The 15,919-nt window shown below is 42.7% G+C and overlaps 1 protein-coding gene across 6 annotated transcripts in view; it reads left to right on the top strand.

Moving 5' to 3' along the window:
* The window catches only part of SSBP2 (single stranded DNA binding protein 2), an 875,377-nt gene that overhangs the window by 97,905 nt on the left and 761,553 nt on the right, over positions 1-15,919 (top strand). The window contains exon 1 of one of the 6 annotated variants that reach the window (XM_078675322.1): positions 1,655-1,728. The exons of the other annotated variants lie outside the window; for them this stretch is intronic. Coding sequence (XP_078531448.1) covers positions 1,670-1,728 — 59 coding nt within the window. The 5' untranslated portion in view covers positions 1,655-1,669. Of the gene's footprint in view, positions 1-1,654; positions 1,729-15,919 lie in introns of those variants that run through there. 6 annotated transcript variants of the gene reach the window in all.

Here is a 15,919-nt window from a genome sequence, read left to right as displayed (position 1 = left end):
AATCCGATGCGGCAACTCATAAAAGGACCCCTTCATCGTGTACAGGCAGCGCGGGAGGACCACCATCTTGATTAGAGCAATCTTCCCCATCAGGGAGATCTTAAGGGTGTTCCAGAAGGCGATACTTCCCTTCAGACCCCGGATTATCCGTCCCATGTTGTGGTGGAAGAAATCGGTCAGGTTTCGACCAATCCAAATCCCCAAATAGCGAAGTGTGTCGTCTACCCATGGGAGCCCCATCTCCGGGCACTGGACCCGCTCCCACTCAGTGTGCACTATTATCTTACAGGGGCTAGAGGCTGGCCATTGCTTACCATTAGTTGGCGTTACGGTCACGCATTTTCATGCTTATTTTTCAGCCTCTGCATGTTTCCTTTTGCTTTGTGTGGTTTTTTCCCTACCCTGTAGCATGGATGCATTACTTTTCCTCCCAGTGCTCATTTTACTTTATTTTTGTTTAAGCACTCTACAAGAGTGTATTGGTTTCTCTGCTGTCTCCCTCATGTACTCTTCCCATCTGGCTTCCCACCGCCCATCTCATAACCCTTGGTTATCCTGCTTGCCATCAGCACCTCCTATCCCAATCTCTGTTGCCTGAGTGCTTGACCCCAGCCCCTTCCGCTCACCCTCGGCTGTCTGGCTGCTTGCTCTCCGAAACTCCCACCCACCGTTGGTTGGCCATCTCCTTGACCCCAGTCCCTTCCGACCACCCTCTGTTGTGTCTGTGCTCCCCATCCCCTCCCACCTGCGTTCTTCTTTAGCCTTCCATTCCCCTCTCCATGTTGCCTTGGGGGAGCACAGTGCTACAAATAAAATAAAAAAAGACTGACGTGGCCAGCACCCTAACTAGCACTTAAAAAAAAAAAGTAGTTTTAGCCATACTGCACAGCAGCCGTGCTGCTGTGCAATGTGCCTGTAAAACACTGAAAAAGACAATAGCTCGGGTAGCGGCGGCCCATTGGCTTAGGCAGTGCTTGTTAACTTTTGACCGTTTTCAAGAAGATAAGATATGAGTCTGTGTTCGCACTGAGCGGATGTTAAGACTTGGTGGCTGGTTATTTGAACAATTGATGTGAACACTTAACTCGGGACGCTTATTGTAAAGGATGGTCTCGGTTTGTCACAGACTGTTATTTTCAAAGCTTTGTAACTACCATTACGTTTGTTTATGTGGTATTGCACATACAAGTAGCATGAACTGGATAGTTTAAATAAGGAAATTCTTGTGCTGTCGCTAAAATGGGTAGAGTGGTGCCAGCCAATCGAGTTTCACTTCAATCCGAATGCCAATGGCACATTTATTATCTGGCACACCTCATGCCAGCTGTTCTGAAACCCTCCTCCCGGGAGCTACTCCTCCCTGTCGATTTTACAAGCACTTTCTCAAACAAGATGAACAGGTTTTTCTGTGACTATTTTTTCTTTGCTAAGGTGTTGGTGAAAAACTCGTTTTCAAGGTTGCTGACAATCGTGTAACATTGGATACATCGAAGTGCTTCTCTGACGTACACTGGCATGCAAGAAGATGGCTGGGGTCTGGAATGAAGGGTTGAGCCACCTGGCACCTCTCCGTGTAACTTGGAGCAATCCCATGCTAGAATATACCTTTTAGACGTGGTTAAAGGCTTCACACAGCGGGGAGAGCTTCAGAAGTTCAGATAGGCTCTTCATGTCCAGGGACCTAGAACAGGGTGTGCTCAGAGGTCACACCGTGCACCAGGTCCTGCTGTAAGTAGAGGCCCTCTGCACAGGTGCCTTTTCATAGCGAACACATAGACTATGGAATAAGTTCTACATTATAACCCATTAAGAGGTATTTGAAAATAACCTTGTTTTTTGAGGTATTTCTATGTTTTTTTTTAACTGTAACTTGGAAAATGTTCACATTAAGAAGCACAGCAAACTTAAGAACTTTAAAACCCGCGTTTGCATAGTTAAAAACTACCGTGGCGCTGGCAGGTGGTGATCGAATGTTTGTGTTTCCTTAACGTCACGTGCTGCTTGTACTGGGCAGTATGTTTTGAGAATGTTTTATAATTTTCTGCTTAAAAACTTTTGAAACTAGGAGGCTGTTTTGCTTGCTGTTGTTTATGTCTAAGTTGAAGATACTGTTTGACGGTTGAGTCTCCATTTCCAAAAGATCAGAACTCGGTTTTCCTTCAGCGTAAGGCCTTCTCAAAAAGGTACATTTGACTTGGTAGTTTTTGTTTTTATTGCACAAGGCATGATGGAATAACTCTTACACCTCGGGCTCTCGATGCAGTGATTGGGGGCAGGGTAATTCTGATCCTCCTCAGTAATGGTCGTATCACCCTCCTGTCCCTCCTCCAATCTTGACCTACATTCATGCAGAATTGTCTCCTGTTGACGGTGGTTTTCTTGCTCAGATGAATCAGTCAGTTTTCAAGACTCAAAAGACTTTTTGTTGCCAAAGCCAAGATGAGCACATTTCCATTCAAAAATAAATGATTCAACTACGCCCTGCAGTCAAGCTAATAGAAACCTTGCAGTATTATTTTGTGAATGAGATTACAACCTTATAACCAAACTACCATACCTTTGTTTTTGGATCTGTGGTTAGTGAGGTGTATACATATCAATAACTAGCATTAAACGGTGCAGGACTTTGGGGTTCGCAGTTCCTGGAATTTGTTTGTCGGTCCACATACCCGAAGGAATCTTTGAGTTGCTGATGAGTGTTTTTGTGCATAGGTTGTAGTGAGCTTCGAAAAACTATGTAAAATATACTCACTGGGGGGAAAACATGATTTGATGCATCACTGTCTGAGACTAGCTTCCACAGAGGATATCCCATGATCTATAAATAGGTTTTTATAAAGTGCACCATCATCCTAGTATCTTGGCACTCTGTTTTGGCATAGTTTATCCTTCAGTGGATCTTGACTGACTCATTGATCACATGTGGTTTTCCAGCAGCCAATAATCATATGTGTTTTGGAAGCTTTCTGAATTTTTGAAAATTTGGTTCAGCCAGAAGATTCTGAGGACGGTTTTTCCAGAGTTTAGCATTGCAACAGCACCTATTTTTTGCCTAGCCTAGCTGGTTTGGTCTTGGAATACCTAGGAGATATGTTTGGTTGAATCTTAACCTATGGGCCAGGGAATGCCATTGAAACATTTTAGTCAGGAATTCTGGACTGCCTGCTTTCAGTACTTGTTGAATTAAGATGTTTTTATTTTTAAATCCGTGCTTTGTCTAGCAGAGAGCCATTGTACATTTTTCAGTACGTGGGGAAATATGGGCTCTTTTAGGTACCTTCAGGATCAAAAGTACTGTTATGTTTTGAATGAACTATAATTGATAAATTAAAGATTTGTGGGCTGCCAAGTAGATTGCATTACTGTTATCCTTTCTGAGTTGTTTTAGAGCATTTATGACTTGTGTGTATAGATTATAATCCATGAACTGTAGGTCCACTTTTAGCGACTTTACCTGCGAAAACAGGTTTTGGTACCAATGACTACTTAATTTTTCAGCTGTAGCTCTTTGTCAATTATAATCCCAAGATTATGTACTGATTTTACTTGACAGACATGTTTCCAACGCTTGGGGCCATTCAAGAATGTCGGTGACTTGTGGGCGATTGTGAGGTAACAGTATTTTTGTTTTGGATGGGTTTAATTTTAAGGAATTTGCCACCATCCACTATAGAGAAAAACAGAGGGAATTTTATAGCAGTTAAAAATACAGAAGGGACGAGGAAAGTATATATATTTTTTGGACTAAACACAAATAGAGTGTCCTTCGCATACATGTAGAGATGACCCCCATGTTGTGCAAAGCTTGGGCAAGGGGGAGCTTACAAATATGAAATAATGGGGCGGAGGATAGACCCATGTAAATCTCAATGTTATGAGTTTTCGGGCTTGAATGATATGTAGGGCAAATCGCAGCTTGTGTTCAATTGTCAAGGAATGATTGGAGCCATTTTAATGAAACTCCACTTATGCCTAGTTCTTCTAATCTAGATATCAAGTTGGGATAGTCTATGGTATTGAATGTGGTGGAGAGGTTGAGTAACGGCAATACATTGCTCTCTCCTGTGTCTGCTGCTCTCCTTAAATTGTCAAGGTCTATACCATGACCAGTTGGAACCCTGCTTGATTATGGTTTATACTACGTTTTTATTTTCTGGAAAATGTATTAACTGAAGATAAACCACTTTTTCCAATTTACAAAAGAATGGTAGAAGAAAGATTGGAATGTAATTGCTGAGATCTTCTGTATCTAATTTTTTTTATAGTAAAGGTTTGACTATAGCTTATTTCCATATTTGAGGAACTGGGAGAATCACTTTTTAGTATTTTACTAACGCTAATTCCAACCATAGTTTTAATCCATATCCTACCCATAATTTAAACCCAAACAGCTTTTCAAGCAATATTGTGTTGCTTTTTTTGTTGTTTCCAAAAACGTATCTTGCCCCTGCTTTATTTTTTTCTTTTCTCCTTGAAGGTGCTTCTTCATTTTGGAGTTGGTGTTTCTTTTTCGAGTGTTATTATTTTTTTTTTAGGTAGTGAGGACTGTTCCCTACCAATGTAGCTGGCACTGGCGTAACGAAAAGTGAGGGGGCCTCCCTGCACGGTACTTAGGGGGGCCCCTCCGGGCTCAATCAGGAGCTCTCCCGGCCAGAGTTCAGTGCCGAGGGGGCCCCTTGGAGCTAGGGGCCTGCCCCGCACCGTGTGGGCTGCGGAGGCCTGTGTTACGCCCCTGGTCGCTGGCTTCATTCTCTGGTCATGCTCCTTATTGGGCAGGCAGTGCAAACCCCAACGGGCCCCAAAGGATGGAGCACTGAGACTCTTTCATATGTCAAAAACTGCTCTGGATGGGTTACCTAGACAATATGCAGAAAGGGCTTATGAGCGGTGATTTAACATTACCTGGGGTAAACGACAATTTGTTTATTTTTTTGCTACCTCTGGTTAGGTTAAACAACTGAGTCTGACCTGGTGGGATTATATTGTCCAACATAAGTCACCTCTTACAAGTCCTTTCTACATATCATCTAGGCAACCCATACAGGGCTATATTTGACAAAAGAAAGTTGCTCAGTGCTTCATCTTTTGGGTCCCGTTGGGACTTGCACTCCCTGCCCAACGAAGAGCCCCCCTGCTACCTGAAAATAAGACCTCTATAGATTTAGATAGAAGAACGTTTTCCCTCACAATATTCCATTGCTTATGTTAGTGAAAGTTATTACCTTTGGGCAGAGAGACTAAATTCCTCTCCCTACTCCTCTGATTGTTTAATATGTTTTAATATAGAATTACATGGTAACGGATAGGAGATGTTTACATTTAATGGCTATTTACGGAAATAAGTAATCTTGCTTGTTGTTTTGAGAGGATGTAGGCTAAACCCCTAGAAAAGGCAAATTGATTGCACTGTAAGGAAACCCCACTTTGTGAATGGCCACCTGATCATACCAATTGACATATACTTATGGTACTGAGTGGCAAGAAAGATTTTACATTGGACAGGTCTTGCATCTTGTAAGCTACCTCATGGAGTTTTTAGCCCACATTGCTGAAATGTGCTCTACCTGTTGATCTTTTCTTAGAATACCACACTGTGGCTTTGTTAACCATCTGTTGTCCTAATGTAGTTTAAAGTACCAGTGATTGAAGTAAGGAAAATTCCTCTGCTAGGAACTTCCAACAGTGGTAGACACATATTTAAATTGGTTTGTTGAAAGTTTAACCTATAGTCTGATCTCGATGTCTTGAAATTGCTAACAATTTTGGAAATAAACTCTTTAGAATCCCGTATTTGAATAGCTGTACCCTTTCACGTAGCTATATGACTTACTGTTTTACATTTAATCCAACAAAACAGAGTATTAACTTGATTTAATTAGTGTTATCAAGATTATTATATTGCGTCCCTATCTCGATTGCCTCAGAGTGCATGATCTGCGGCCTCCAGCTCCCTGCGTGTAATAACTACATTTTAATAGAGTTTGACACCTCTTTATCTTTCAAGGATTATTCTCCTTCACGCAGGAGTTGAAGATAAAGCTCAAATACAAGTCACTATTTAAACAGTTTGACATTAGTTAATATGTCCACTTATTGAAGTTAACCTGAAACCCTAGCTTAGATGAAAGAGTTAATATCTCTGTTAAACACTTGAAAATATGAAAGGCAGTAGCAGCCTTGTGGCTTTTAATGGAAGTGATTTTGAGTATGCCGCCTGTGGTTAATGTGTAATACCTTTATTAAAATAGATTTTGATTTGGCCTCAGCCGTACCATGTAATGCTAGAACTCGAAACATAAAAGGGCATTTATAATACATCACCACATACGTGTTCTATGCCATCCACCTTTAACTGTAGATTTGTTCTCTGCTGTACTTTGCCAGATTTTATGCAGAAAGTAAAGTCTACGTATTTGATGTGAACTAGTAGTAGCAGTTTTACACATGGGTAGAGATTGGTTATTTTTTGCAGTTCACAAAAATTCCTGGTATAAAAGCTGCACAAATGTACAAGTCGACTTCTGGGTAGGCCATATGACATTTTTTGATGTTCATGTTCTATAATGACGAACTGTAGGAGTAGTACAACTCCTAATTGGGGAATGCTTGTTTAACATAGCTAAAATCTTTTATATATATCTGTTTTAACTCCCCCAGGGGAAACATTTTGCCTGTGGAGAATTAACTTTTCTTATACCCCTGCCCTGTGTTCCCTTTCTCGCCCTAATAGGGAATTTATTTAAGTCCATTGCAGGAGTAAGTGTCTACCTATTTCCAGAATATCAAACTTCCAGACGAACTTGTGAACGTTCCTAAATTCACATGAACACCACAGCTTGATCCGTCCACTTCCCTACTCCTTGCGTGAGGTTTACACAATCGTGGTGTTCACTTACGCAGGTTTAACTGTTATGACTGCCAGGTATCCCTTTGTGGATCCCAAACAGTTTTAAATCCAGCAATTTTTGGCGGCAAATACGTTTGTGGTTGAAAAGGAGTTTGTGAATCCAGCTCTACGTCCTACTGTTCACATTAAAAGGGTTGAAAAAACAAATCCGCAAGTTTCCCTGAACAGTAAATGTGTATTAACCAAGATCTATTTAATTAGTGATTGAGGTATCTGGCGACAGACGGTGCAGGAGTCTTTCATAACAGGCAGACTCTTTGCTGGAATGATTACTCTTGTTACATGGTACTGTATCAGATTTCTAGGAGGGGTGCTTGTCCAAGATGGAGACAACTGCCTATGACGAAAAATTTGAATTTGGAACATGCTGGTACCTCTGAAAGGCCGTGCAGAGGTGAATAAAAGTCAGATAGACCACGAGCTTACTCATGATATCACTATAAACACTATAGTGCTAACTTGACTACTACCTCGGGCACTTTACTTTGAATGCTTTGCCCACTTTTTCAGCAGCTTCTTTATACATGGATTTCGTTTATACCTGAAAACAAATGTTTGCTAAATATCATACATAACTAGTACTATATTAGAGTTGAAATCCCACTCGATATGGACACCTTCGTCACTGTATTGTCTTTTTTTTCCAAATAATTTGGGGTTTGGGGACCCTCACCAATTAGATAAACCTTTCAATTATAAAAGGATTTTAAGTTCATTTTCTCCCATACCCGCCACAGCAAAACCATTATGAATGTAGGCCTAACACAGGAAACACTGCTGACTCCGTTTGTCATGCTGAACAGTTAACATTAACAAACATGATCTTATCACATAACACATTGTTGAAACGGCTTACCTATCGTCAGCAGTACATTTGGAATCCTCGGTGCCTGATGCATACAGTATCAAAGTAGTTAATGTGGCTCAATTTTTTCTCTCATGTTGAATGACTTCATACCAACCCGCCAAATCACTGGTTCCAGCAGGTTGCCTTGCCTGCTGGTCCAATAATCTTAGAAAGTCAAAATAATGAACAGAAGGCTGCTTGTGGTTTAGATGCTTTGGGCACTTTGCCACTGCTGATCAGTGTTAAAGTGCAAGTGCTCCCTGAGTAAATTGTAAGTGTAATTGGTTATCCATGATTGGCATATTTGTATTAGTCAAGTGCACTGAGTGTGCCAGGGCTGGTGATTCAAATACTACTAGTGGGCCTGCAGCACTGAATGTGCCACCCACATGAGTAGCCCTAAAATGGTGTCTCAGACCTGCCACCGCAGTGCCTGTGTGCAGTCGGTGAACTGCCATGTCAAACTGGCAGTGTCCCCACTGACCAGGCCTAACCCTTCCATTTCTGTACACATTGGACACCCCTATGGAAGGCCCAAGGTACCCCCCTGGGCAGGGTGCAGTGTATGTGAAAGGTAGAGCATGTACTAGTGCAGGTGACATGGTCTGGTAGTGAATTACAGCCATTTTCGTTTTTTCACTATTGTAAGGCTATCTTGCCCATAGGCTATCATGGGGAATGCTGTGTACAGTGGTTACCTGCATATCTTCCCATAGGAGCAAGATCGGACATAAAAGTCTGGTATCTCTGAACTCAGAATTTAATAACACATGTTTTAGGAAAGGTGGTTTTTAAATCCTGTATTTGTGAACAGCACTTTTAGAAAGTGGCTGTTCTCTCATCTGACATTTCTGTGTGCCTTGGCCTGTTTGTGAATTGACTGTCTGGTTTGTGAGTGACAGGGGCTGGGTGGCTCCCAGAGGCTGAGTGGGCCATCCCTGGGCTGAATAGCTCCATCTGCAACTAGAATGGTGGGTGGGGGTAGCACCTGGACCTGAATAGGGCTGTGCCTGCCTTCCACAATGCTGGCTCCACCTCCTGCTGGGCGGCTGACGACCCTGTCCCAGCCAGGAAAACAAAGTGCTCAAGGAACACCCAGAACTGGTTCAGACCAGGGTCAGTGCCCTCCTGCACAAAGGGAACAAAGAATTTTAGGGGTATAAGTACAGGTCCCCAGACCACTGAACTTTAGATCATCCTGGAATCAAGAAGGAACCTCTGCCAAGGAGAAAGCTGGAAGACTGAAGAGGAAGGACTGTCCTGCTGTGTGTTTGTGGGCTGACCTGCAGTTGCTTTGCTGCCAAGGAGAGGGGAAGGACTTTGCTTTGTGCTGTGTCCCCTTGCTTGAAGAGATCTCCAAGGGCCTGAGTTGAGCTGGTTCCCTGTTAAGAAGTCCCAGGAACAAAAGGACTTCACCCCCAGCTTCCCCCTGAACTCTACTGAGAGAGTTCTGTCCTTCCTAGAGTACTTGGGCCAGTTGAGGTGCCTCTGAAAGATGGACCTGTTCTTTTGGAAGCTGGACAAGAAGGAACTGAGTCTTTCTACAAAGTTTCACGCATCGCTCGCTTGCGGAGCGCATCCCCGTCAGTGCGAGGAAATTCCCACAGCCGCCAACATAGAGATCGTCGCAGCGCCTGTTGCCGCTAAAAGAACCGACGCATACTTTGCTTGCGGAACGCAATGCTTCAGTGCGGGAAAAGTACCATTGCTGCGAGTATCGTCGCAGAACCTGTCGTCACTGGGTGAGATCGTCGCACCGCCGGCTTGCGGACCACATCACGTTGCTGCAAGAGTCGTCGCAGAGCCATCGAGGGGCCGCGAGAGGAGAAGATCTGTGCTGCGCATCGCCGCTGCACCTGAGATCGTCGCTGTCCCGAAGATCGTCGCATCGTACCTTTGCGAGACGCTTCCTACGAAACCTGCACACCGGAATCCATACAAGGTATCGCATCCCTCCCCATACAGACTGGAGTCACCGCAACACGCCCGCTGCGTCCAGCGGGGTTGTCGCATCACCTCCCCAGGGTCTCAGGAGTGACGCATCGCTTGTTTTTCAACGCTGCAGTTTCCCTTGGAACTTTTGTCGCATCTAAAGGTACTTTTGGCTAAAACGTGACGCAACTGTGGATTATTTTACGCAACCTTAGGAAGTCTATCAAGATATTCTTGAACAGTGTATGTTGGATTTTTGTCGTTTTGGTCTTGTTTAGTTTAGATTAAATAGGTTTATTTTTCTAAACTGGTGTGGAGTCCATTTGTGGTGTTTTCACTGTGTTACTGTGAGTGTTGGTACAAATACTTTACACATTGTCTTTGATAAGCCTGTCTGCTTGTGCCAAGCTACCAAGGGGGTGAGCAGGAGTTATCTAAAGAGTGTATCCCCCTTACCCTGACTAGAGGCCAGGGTCCCTAGTACCTACCTGTGCCAACTAGAGATCCCGAAATCGAACCACTGGCATCTGTTTTTATTTTTTTTTATTTTGCCTTGAGGTTTCTGAGATTTTCTATAGATGCACCTTTTACTACAGGGCCATTGCAACGGTTCATTCTGTCTCCTTTGGCTGCGTTAGTAGTTGTTTTCCTAAAATGGGTTAACTCTTTTCAATAGCTTTTTTCTTGAAATATATATATATATATTTTCTGTGACCACACAGGGCTAATTATATTCCCATGGCTTTTGTCCCAGAATGATAGTCCTCTTATTGGTTTATACTTGGTCCTATTTAGGTCGAGCCTGGACCACGCATGCGCTGCTGCGGGGCATGCAGTATTGAGGTATGGCTTTGAAGACCCACACTCTCTTCGTCCATATTTTCAATTGGTTTGTGTCATTGTCCTTTGTTAACTCTGGCTTCCGAGTGGTTATTAGGTTGTTAGTCCCTCCTTGGTACCGTCTTATCTGCATTTGTTACCTCCCATAATGACTGGACCTTTTATTTGTCTTGTTACGCGATCCGCTTTATCTTGGCTGTGAGCACTATTTTGTTGAATGATTTGCCCTTATTCCAGCCACTAGGTCGCAGCAGGCGGGCCGCTTTTATTTTACTTGCTAATGGCGGCCCACTTTAACTGTAGCAGCCGCGTTTCTTTATTTTAGCAGCGCGGCCCACTTTAAATATAGCGGCCAATCGTACTTATTTTTTTTGTTTTGTTTACTAGCGCCCATACAGCGTTTTCACATTCATGGAGGTTGTGCCCCTTTTCTTTAGACAAGCGGTGTCCAAAGAAGGGTGCGCGGCCTCCATAAATGGAAAACGCTGCATGGGCGCTAGTAAACAAATTATTTTTAGGTCTCGCATAGGCAGCGCATGCGCTGCATCTACGAGGCATCAAGTAATCTCTGTGTTGTCAAGCGGCCAGTAGTTTCTCCTGCCGCTTGCCATTTGCTGAATGATGCCATAGCTCCTGTTAACTGGATTTTTAGTGGCTGATGATGTCAAACTCACTTCCGTGTAGTCTGGAAGCAGCGGTCACCAACTACAGTTTTCTTCCGCTTTTGGCTGGGTGTTTGCACTCTTTCTTTGTAAACATGGCTTTGCTTGAAGGCGCATGCGCAAGGCTGCGGCAGGAGCCGGTGTGCGCGAGGGGCGGTTTGATTGGTGGCTGTAAGCGAGTGTCGGCAAACCATACTGAAGAGTGTTGATGGAAGTATGCTCTTCGAATGGCTCGCTGTATTTGGGGGAACAATATTACCTGAAACTGTGAGTTGCCTGACGCGCTGAACTTTTATCGGCTCTGAACTCTTGTTGGTTCCTTCCGTGAGAGTTTGCCAAGCTGCGCTAGTCCACTCGCTTGCTGCTTGCACTCACCATGGCTTTGACTGGCCATGTGGGAGTCATGTGTGCTTGTAGCAGCTGCCACTGCCCTTGCCTTTAGCGTGTAACCCACTGCCATCGCTCACCATGGCCGTAAGAGTTCGATCGCGTTAGGAGCATTGGCATGTGTTGAAAGAGCATCTACGTCTGTATGTTGGAGACTGAGTGCATTGGTACAACGAACTGTAGCAATCAGTGTCCTGTTCTATTGCGGTGTTTTGTTGTTTGTGGTGTGTTTGGGACGCAGTCCACAGGAAAGACTGATTGCATTATTGAGGGTCTAGCAGCGCAAGAATACAGTCTGTTTTACTTAAATATGGTTATTTGCTAACCATGGCCTCTGCGGCAGAGTTGGGTAGAATAATTTGCTTGGACAGCGTGTTTGGAGCCAATAAAGCTTTCTTCAAAATCTTCTGACACAGCCTCTTGTTGTCATAGAAGGGCATTACAATAAAGTTTTCCTTCGTGTGAAGGTTTGACTTCTGCAGGAGTCACAATACCTCCCCTCTGTGTGTAAATCTCTGACGTGGCATAGTGGGTTAGGACTTTATCTCACTTTGGGAGACACCCCTACTTACGTCAGTGTGTCACGGTGTTTATGGAGATTGGCTTAAAAACTTTCAAATTTGAAAGGACGCTGTACGCGAATTGGGAGACAAACTTCCCACACTGCTGTTGGCGTCTCTCGGCATCATGTTGTGAGGATATTGGCAGATACAAGTAAGTCTTGGGGCTGGTTTTCTTTCTGTTGGTCATACTATTTTTCGCGTTTTTTTTTTTTTTTTTAGTATGGATGTGAATTTAGCAGAACATGGTGTGCTCCGTTGAGGGTATGTTGATTGAGGTATTATCTATACGACGGAAATATTCTTCCGGAGTACAGACTTGCGGTATGCATGGCTTGTACAGTGTATTACGAGAAGAGTGCTAACTGGGCCAATAGTTTGGTGAAGCACTGCTCGTGACATATAATGAACTAGACCTTACTTCATAAACATTTGATCTTCACCAGATATGAATCAAGCAACTGTTTTTCACCAGATATAATGAACTAGACTTTTTTTTTAAAGCAAACAGGTGAAAATATGGCCGCATATTACATTTGCGGGTCTAAGGATTGCTCAGACGGAAGGGGGCCATCCATACTTCTTAGTTAAGCAGGCCAATCAGCTGTCATTTAGAGTTGTTGAGGGATGCCGGGCAGCATGTGCCTTTTTTTCTAGTTTGTGTGTATTTCCTTTCTGCTTTTATTTTTGTCGCCTTTTATTTTCCTTCCTCCTCCTGTTCAACTGGCTTGTTTTATTTGTCAAAGCACTGGGCCTGAAAGGGCCACGCCTCGGTTCTGCAGCACCAGGGTTGGCAGTGTGGGGGCTGGGTATGTAGTCACCGAGCTACAAAGGGATGTGCCTATGGTATTTACTACCATTGCACAGATCCACTCCATCCCACAAATCGCTTCCACACCCAAACCTGCACATATGCTCGCTTACTCCATTTTAAACTATACGCCACGCGTGTTTGGAATTGCAGATTTTTAAATGGGAATTTACTAATTAAATCTACCTGTAGCTGAGGTGCTGCATATATAAAGCGCCAACACTACGTGAAGGTATTGGAGCGCTTTACATTTTCACGGCTTCCTTTATACAAACATCTAAAGGGCTTCTTGCATTTGGCTGCCTAACGCTCAGAGCTGCTGACTTTGGATCTAAGGAGCTTTCTTTCTGTGGCAACTCTTACAATACCTTCTCTCCTCTGGTAGGTGTCACTATTGCCTCTGTCGCTTCTCCATCGTGCCCATGAACATCATAACAGCAAGCCACAAAAGTGCTCCACTTATGAATTCAGACATCAGTTTTTTCATTTTTTTAGAACTACAAAAGACACAGATCTAAAGCAAAGCTCCTACCTATTTGTTTTTTTTCCTTCACCACAAAATGCAAAGCTTTCCATACAACACAACTCAAATGCACGCATTTCCAATTCACACGACAGAATAAAACACCAAACCACATACATAAACTCAACAAAATTTTATTTATTTTATTTTATGTTAGGCAATTTGTAGAGCGCGCAAATACCCGTGGGTGTTTCGACAAAACAATTTCACTACACACCACACAGATCCAATCCACACCAGAAAATTCCACATCATGCCACAAAAAATACAACACCACACCACATAATTAATCTACACTGCATGCTATTCAACAAAACAAAATACAATTCCACATTTTTGCACTCAAAAACCAACAAGGACAATCCACGTAATTCCACTACACTCAAAACCACATAATTACTATCCACATAATTTCCACAGCACACCATGCCACATAATTCCACCACACAAATCCACTCCACACAACACAGTTCCACAATACCAAAACTAAAACAATACAACCCACACAATTCCACTGCACACCATATACACACACTCCTTAACACATAAGGAAAAGGCACTGCTATTTACAGTGCTAATAGCTCTAACTCAAACAAATGTGAGACCTATTGCATTTCCAATGCTTGTTTTCCAATGCAATAGGTCTGGCATTTGCGAGAGTTTAAGCTATTGCATTGCCAATAGCTTAAACTCTCCTAAATGCGAGACCTATTGCTTGCAAATGCGTGTTTCACTTGCGAGAATACATTAGGGCCATAGGTTATCATACTCCCTCCCTCCCTCTCCTCCTCACCACCCCATTTAAAAAAAAAAAAAAAAAAAACTATCAACCATGGAATGGCAAACTGTTTCTACCACAATTGCCAACCAACAAGAAGTTATTTTATAAATAATCTTATTGAGCTTACAACAGGAATGCAAGTCTGCTCAAACCTCATCAGTGCAATCCTTTAATGTGGTGGATGGGTTTCTCCTATTGGTCTGTTTAGTCTTGTTTTTTCAGTTCTCCTGGTGGTGTACTGTAGCCCTTTCTATGCTTTCCATGGTTTCTCTATCTTCTCAGTTTATTTAATGCACCTTCTGCCTTTATAGAATAGTGCTGTGGGGTGAGCGCTAATATTGCTTTAAAGGAAGGCTGGAAAAGCTCATAACACAAACACAAAAACCTCTCTCTGAGAAAAACGTTTTTTATATAGTAAAAGCTGGGAACACAAAACACGGCAATTACTTCATTCCGTTTTCGGTTCAGTATTTTAAAACATGTTATTTGTGACTGTTGTGAACATAGTGACTAGTGCAAAGCATATAGTGACACTTATATACAAATATATACAGTTGGGGGACGGGGAAGGGATAATGTCTTTTGTTGGAGGGCCAGTATTATAAGGTTAGGATTCCAAGGAAACTGATGGTTGATGTCCAAGTTCCTGGTGGTATCTTGGCCAAATAAGAGCGTCGACGTTTCGACCCAATAGCGTCCCAATTGGTGGTCACGGCGGGTCTTTATCAAGACAAGGGGTTGAGGACGGGTGGGTCTGGATTCCCAAGGGAAGCTTGTCAGTCGACCCTCGGTTCTGCGATCTAGAATAGTAATGCTGGCGGTTCGAGCAATGTCAAAGCGCCATCAGAGCTGTCAGGCTGTTCGAGCTTTACCCTTGACCATTCAGATCTTTCCATGTTTCATGCCACTTACAGGCTATGCCAACATTGTGATTAGTAGGTCCATAATTATCTACCTGGAGAACATTTTTTTTTTTGTGCATTTTTTTTGTTAAACCGTCTTTTTACACAAGTTTTACACTACAATCATAGTACAATGTCGAAGTGTATATACCCATATGTGCATCATATTTCTTTTACAACAATTTGCATTGTATAGTCTTAAACATGTATTAAAATGAAACATGAACTAGACTAAGTTCATCTCAACATCAAGTGCAGTGAAGTCTCCACCCCCCCCCCATCTGTCAGTCTTCCGTTCCTTCCGGGAACTGTATATGTTCCTTTTGGACTCAGCGGCTTTGAACATTTCCAATGAGCAAAACCTGTGTCATCTGGTCGAATATAGTGGAATGTACCATGACAATATAAATACACTATCTACGGTGGACTTGTGAATTGATACATGGCCTTATTTGACATTTTTGATGTACTCTTATACTACTTAAAATATATAACCATCGTCTTGAAGAAAACAATATTTGTATACGGTATTCTGTATTCCATTCACTTTGAATACCACAGGATTATAGCATCTTTCATGTAAAGTGGAGGTTGCCCAACCTTGTGTTATAACTTGTTGTAGTATATGTTATGTTGAATGATAGCAGACTACTTAAAGAATATTTTACTCTTCATGACCAATATTCTTTGTTCTCATTGTATTTGAGTGACCAACAGCATTTTTAACTATATTGAGGTCCATAATACCGTACCCTTAACAAATCATG

This window comes from Lissotriton helveticus, chromosome 2_1 (assembly GCF_964261635.1).
Source record: "Lissotriton helveticus chromosome 2_1, aLisHel1.1, whole genome shotgun sequence".
Taxonomy (NCBI): domain Eukaryota; kingdom Metazoa; phylum Chordata; class Amphibia; order Caudata; family Salamandridae; genus Lissotriton; species Lissotriton helveticus.
Note: the sequence above shows the minus strand (reverse complement) of the source record. Positions and strands in the feature narration are given on the sequence as shown.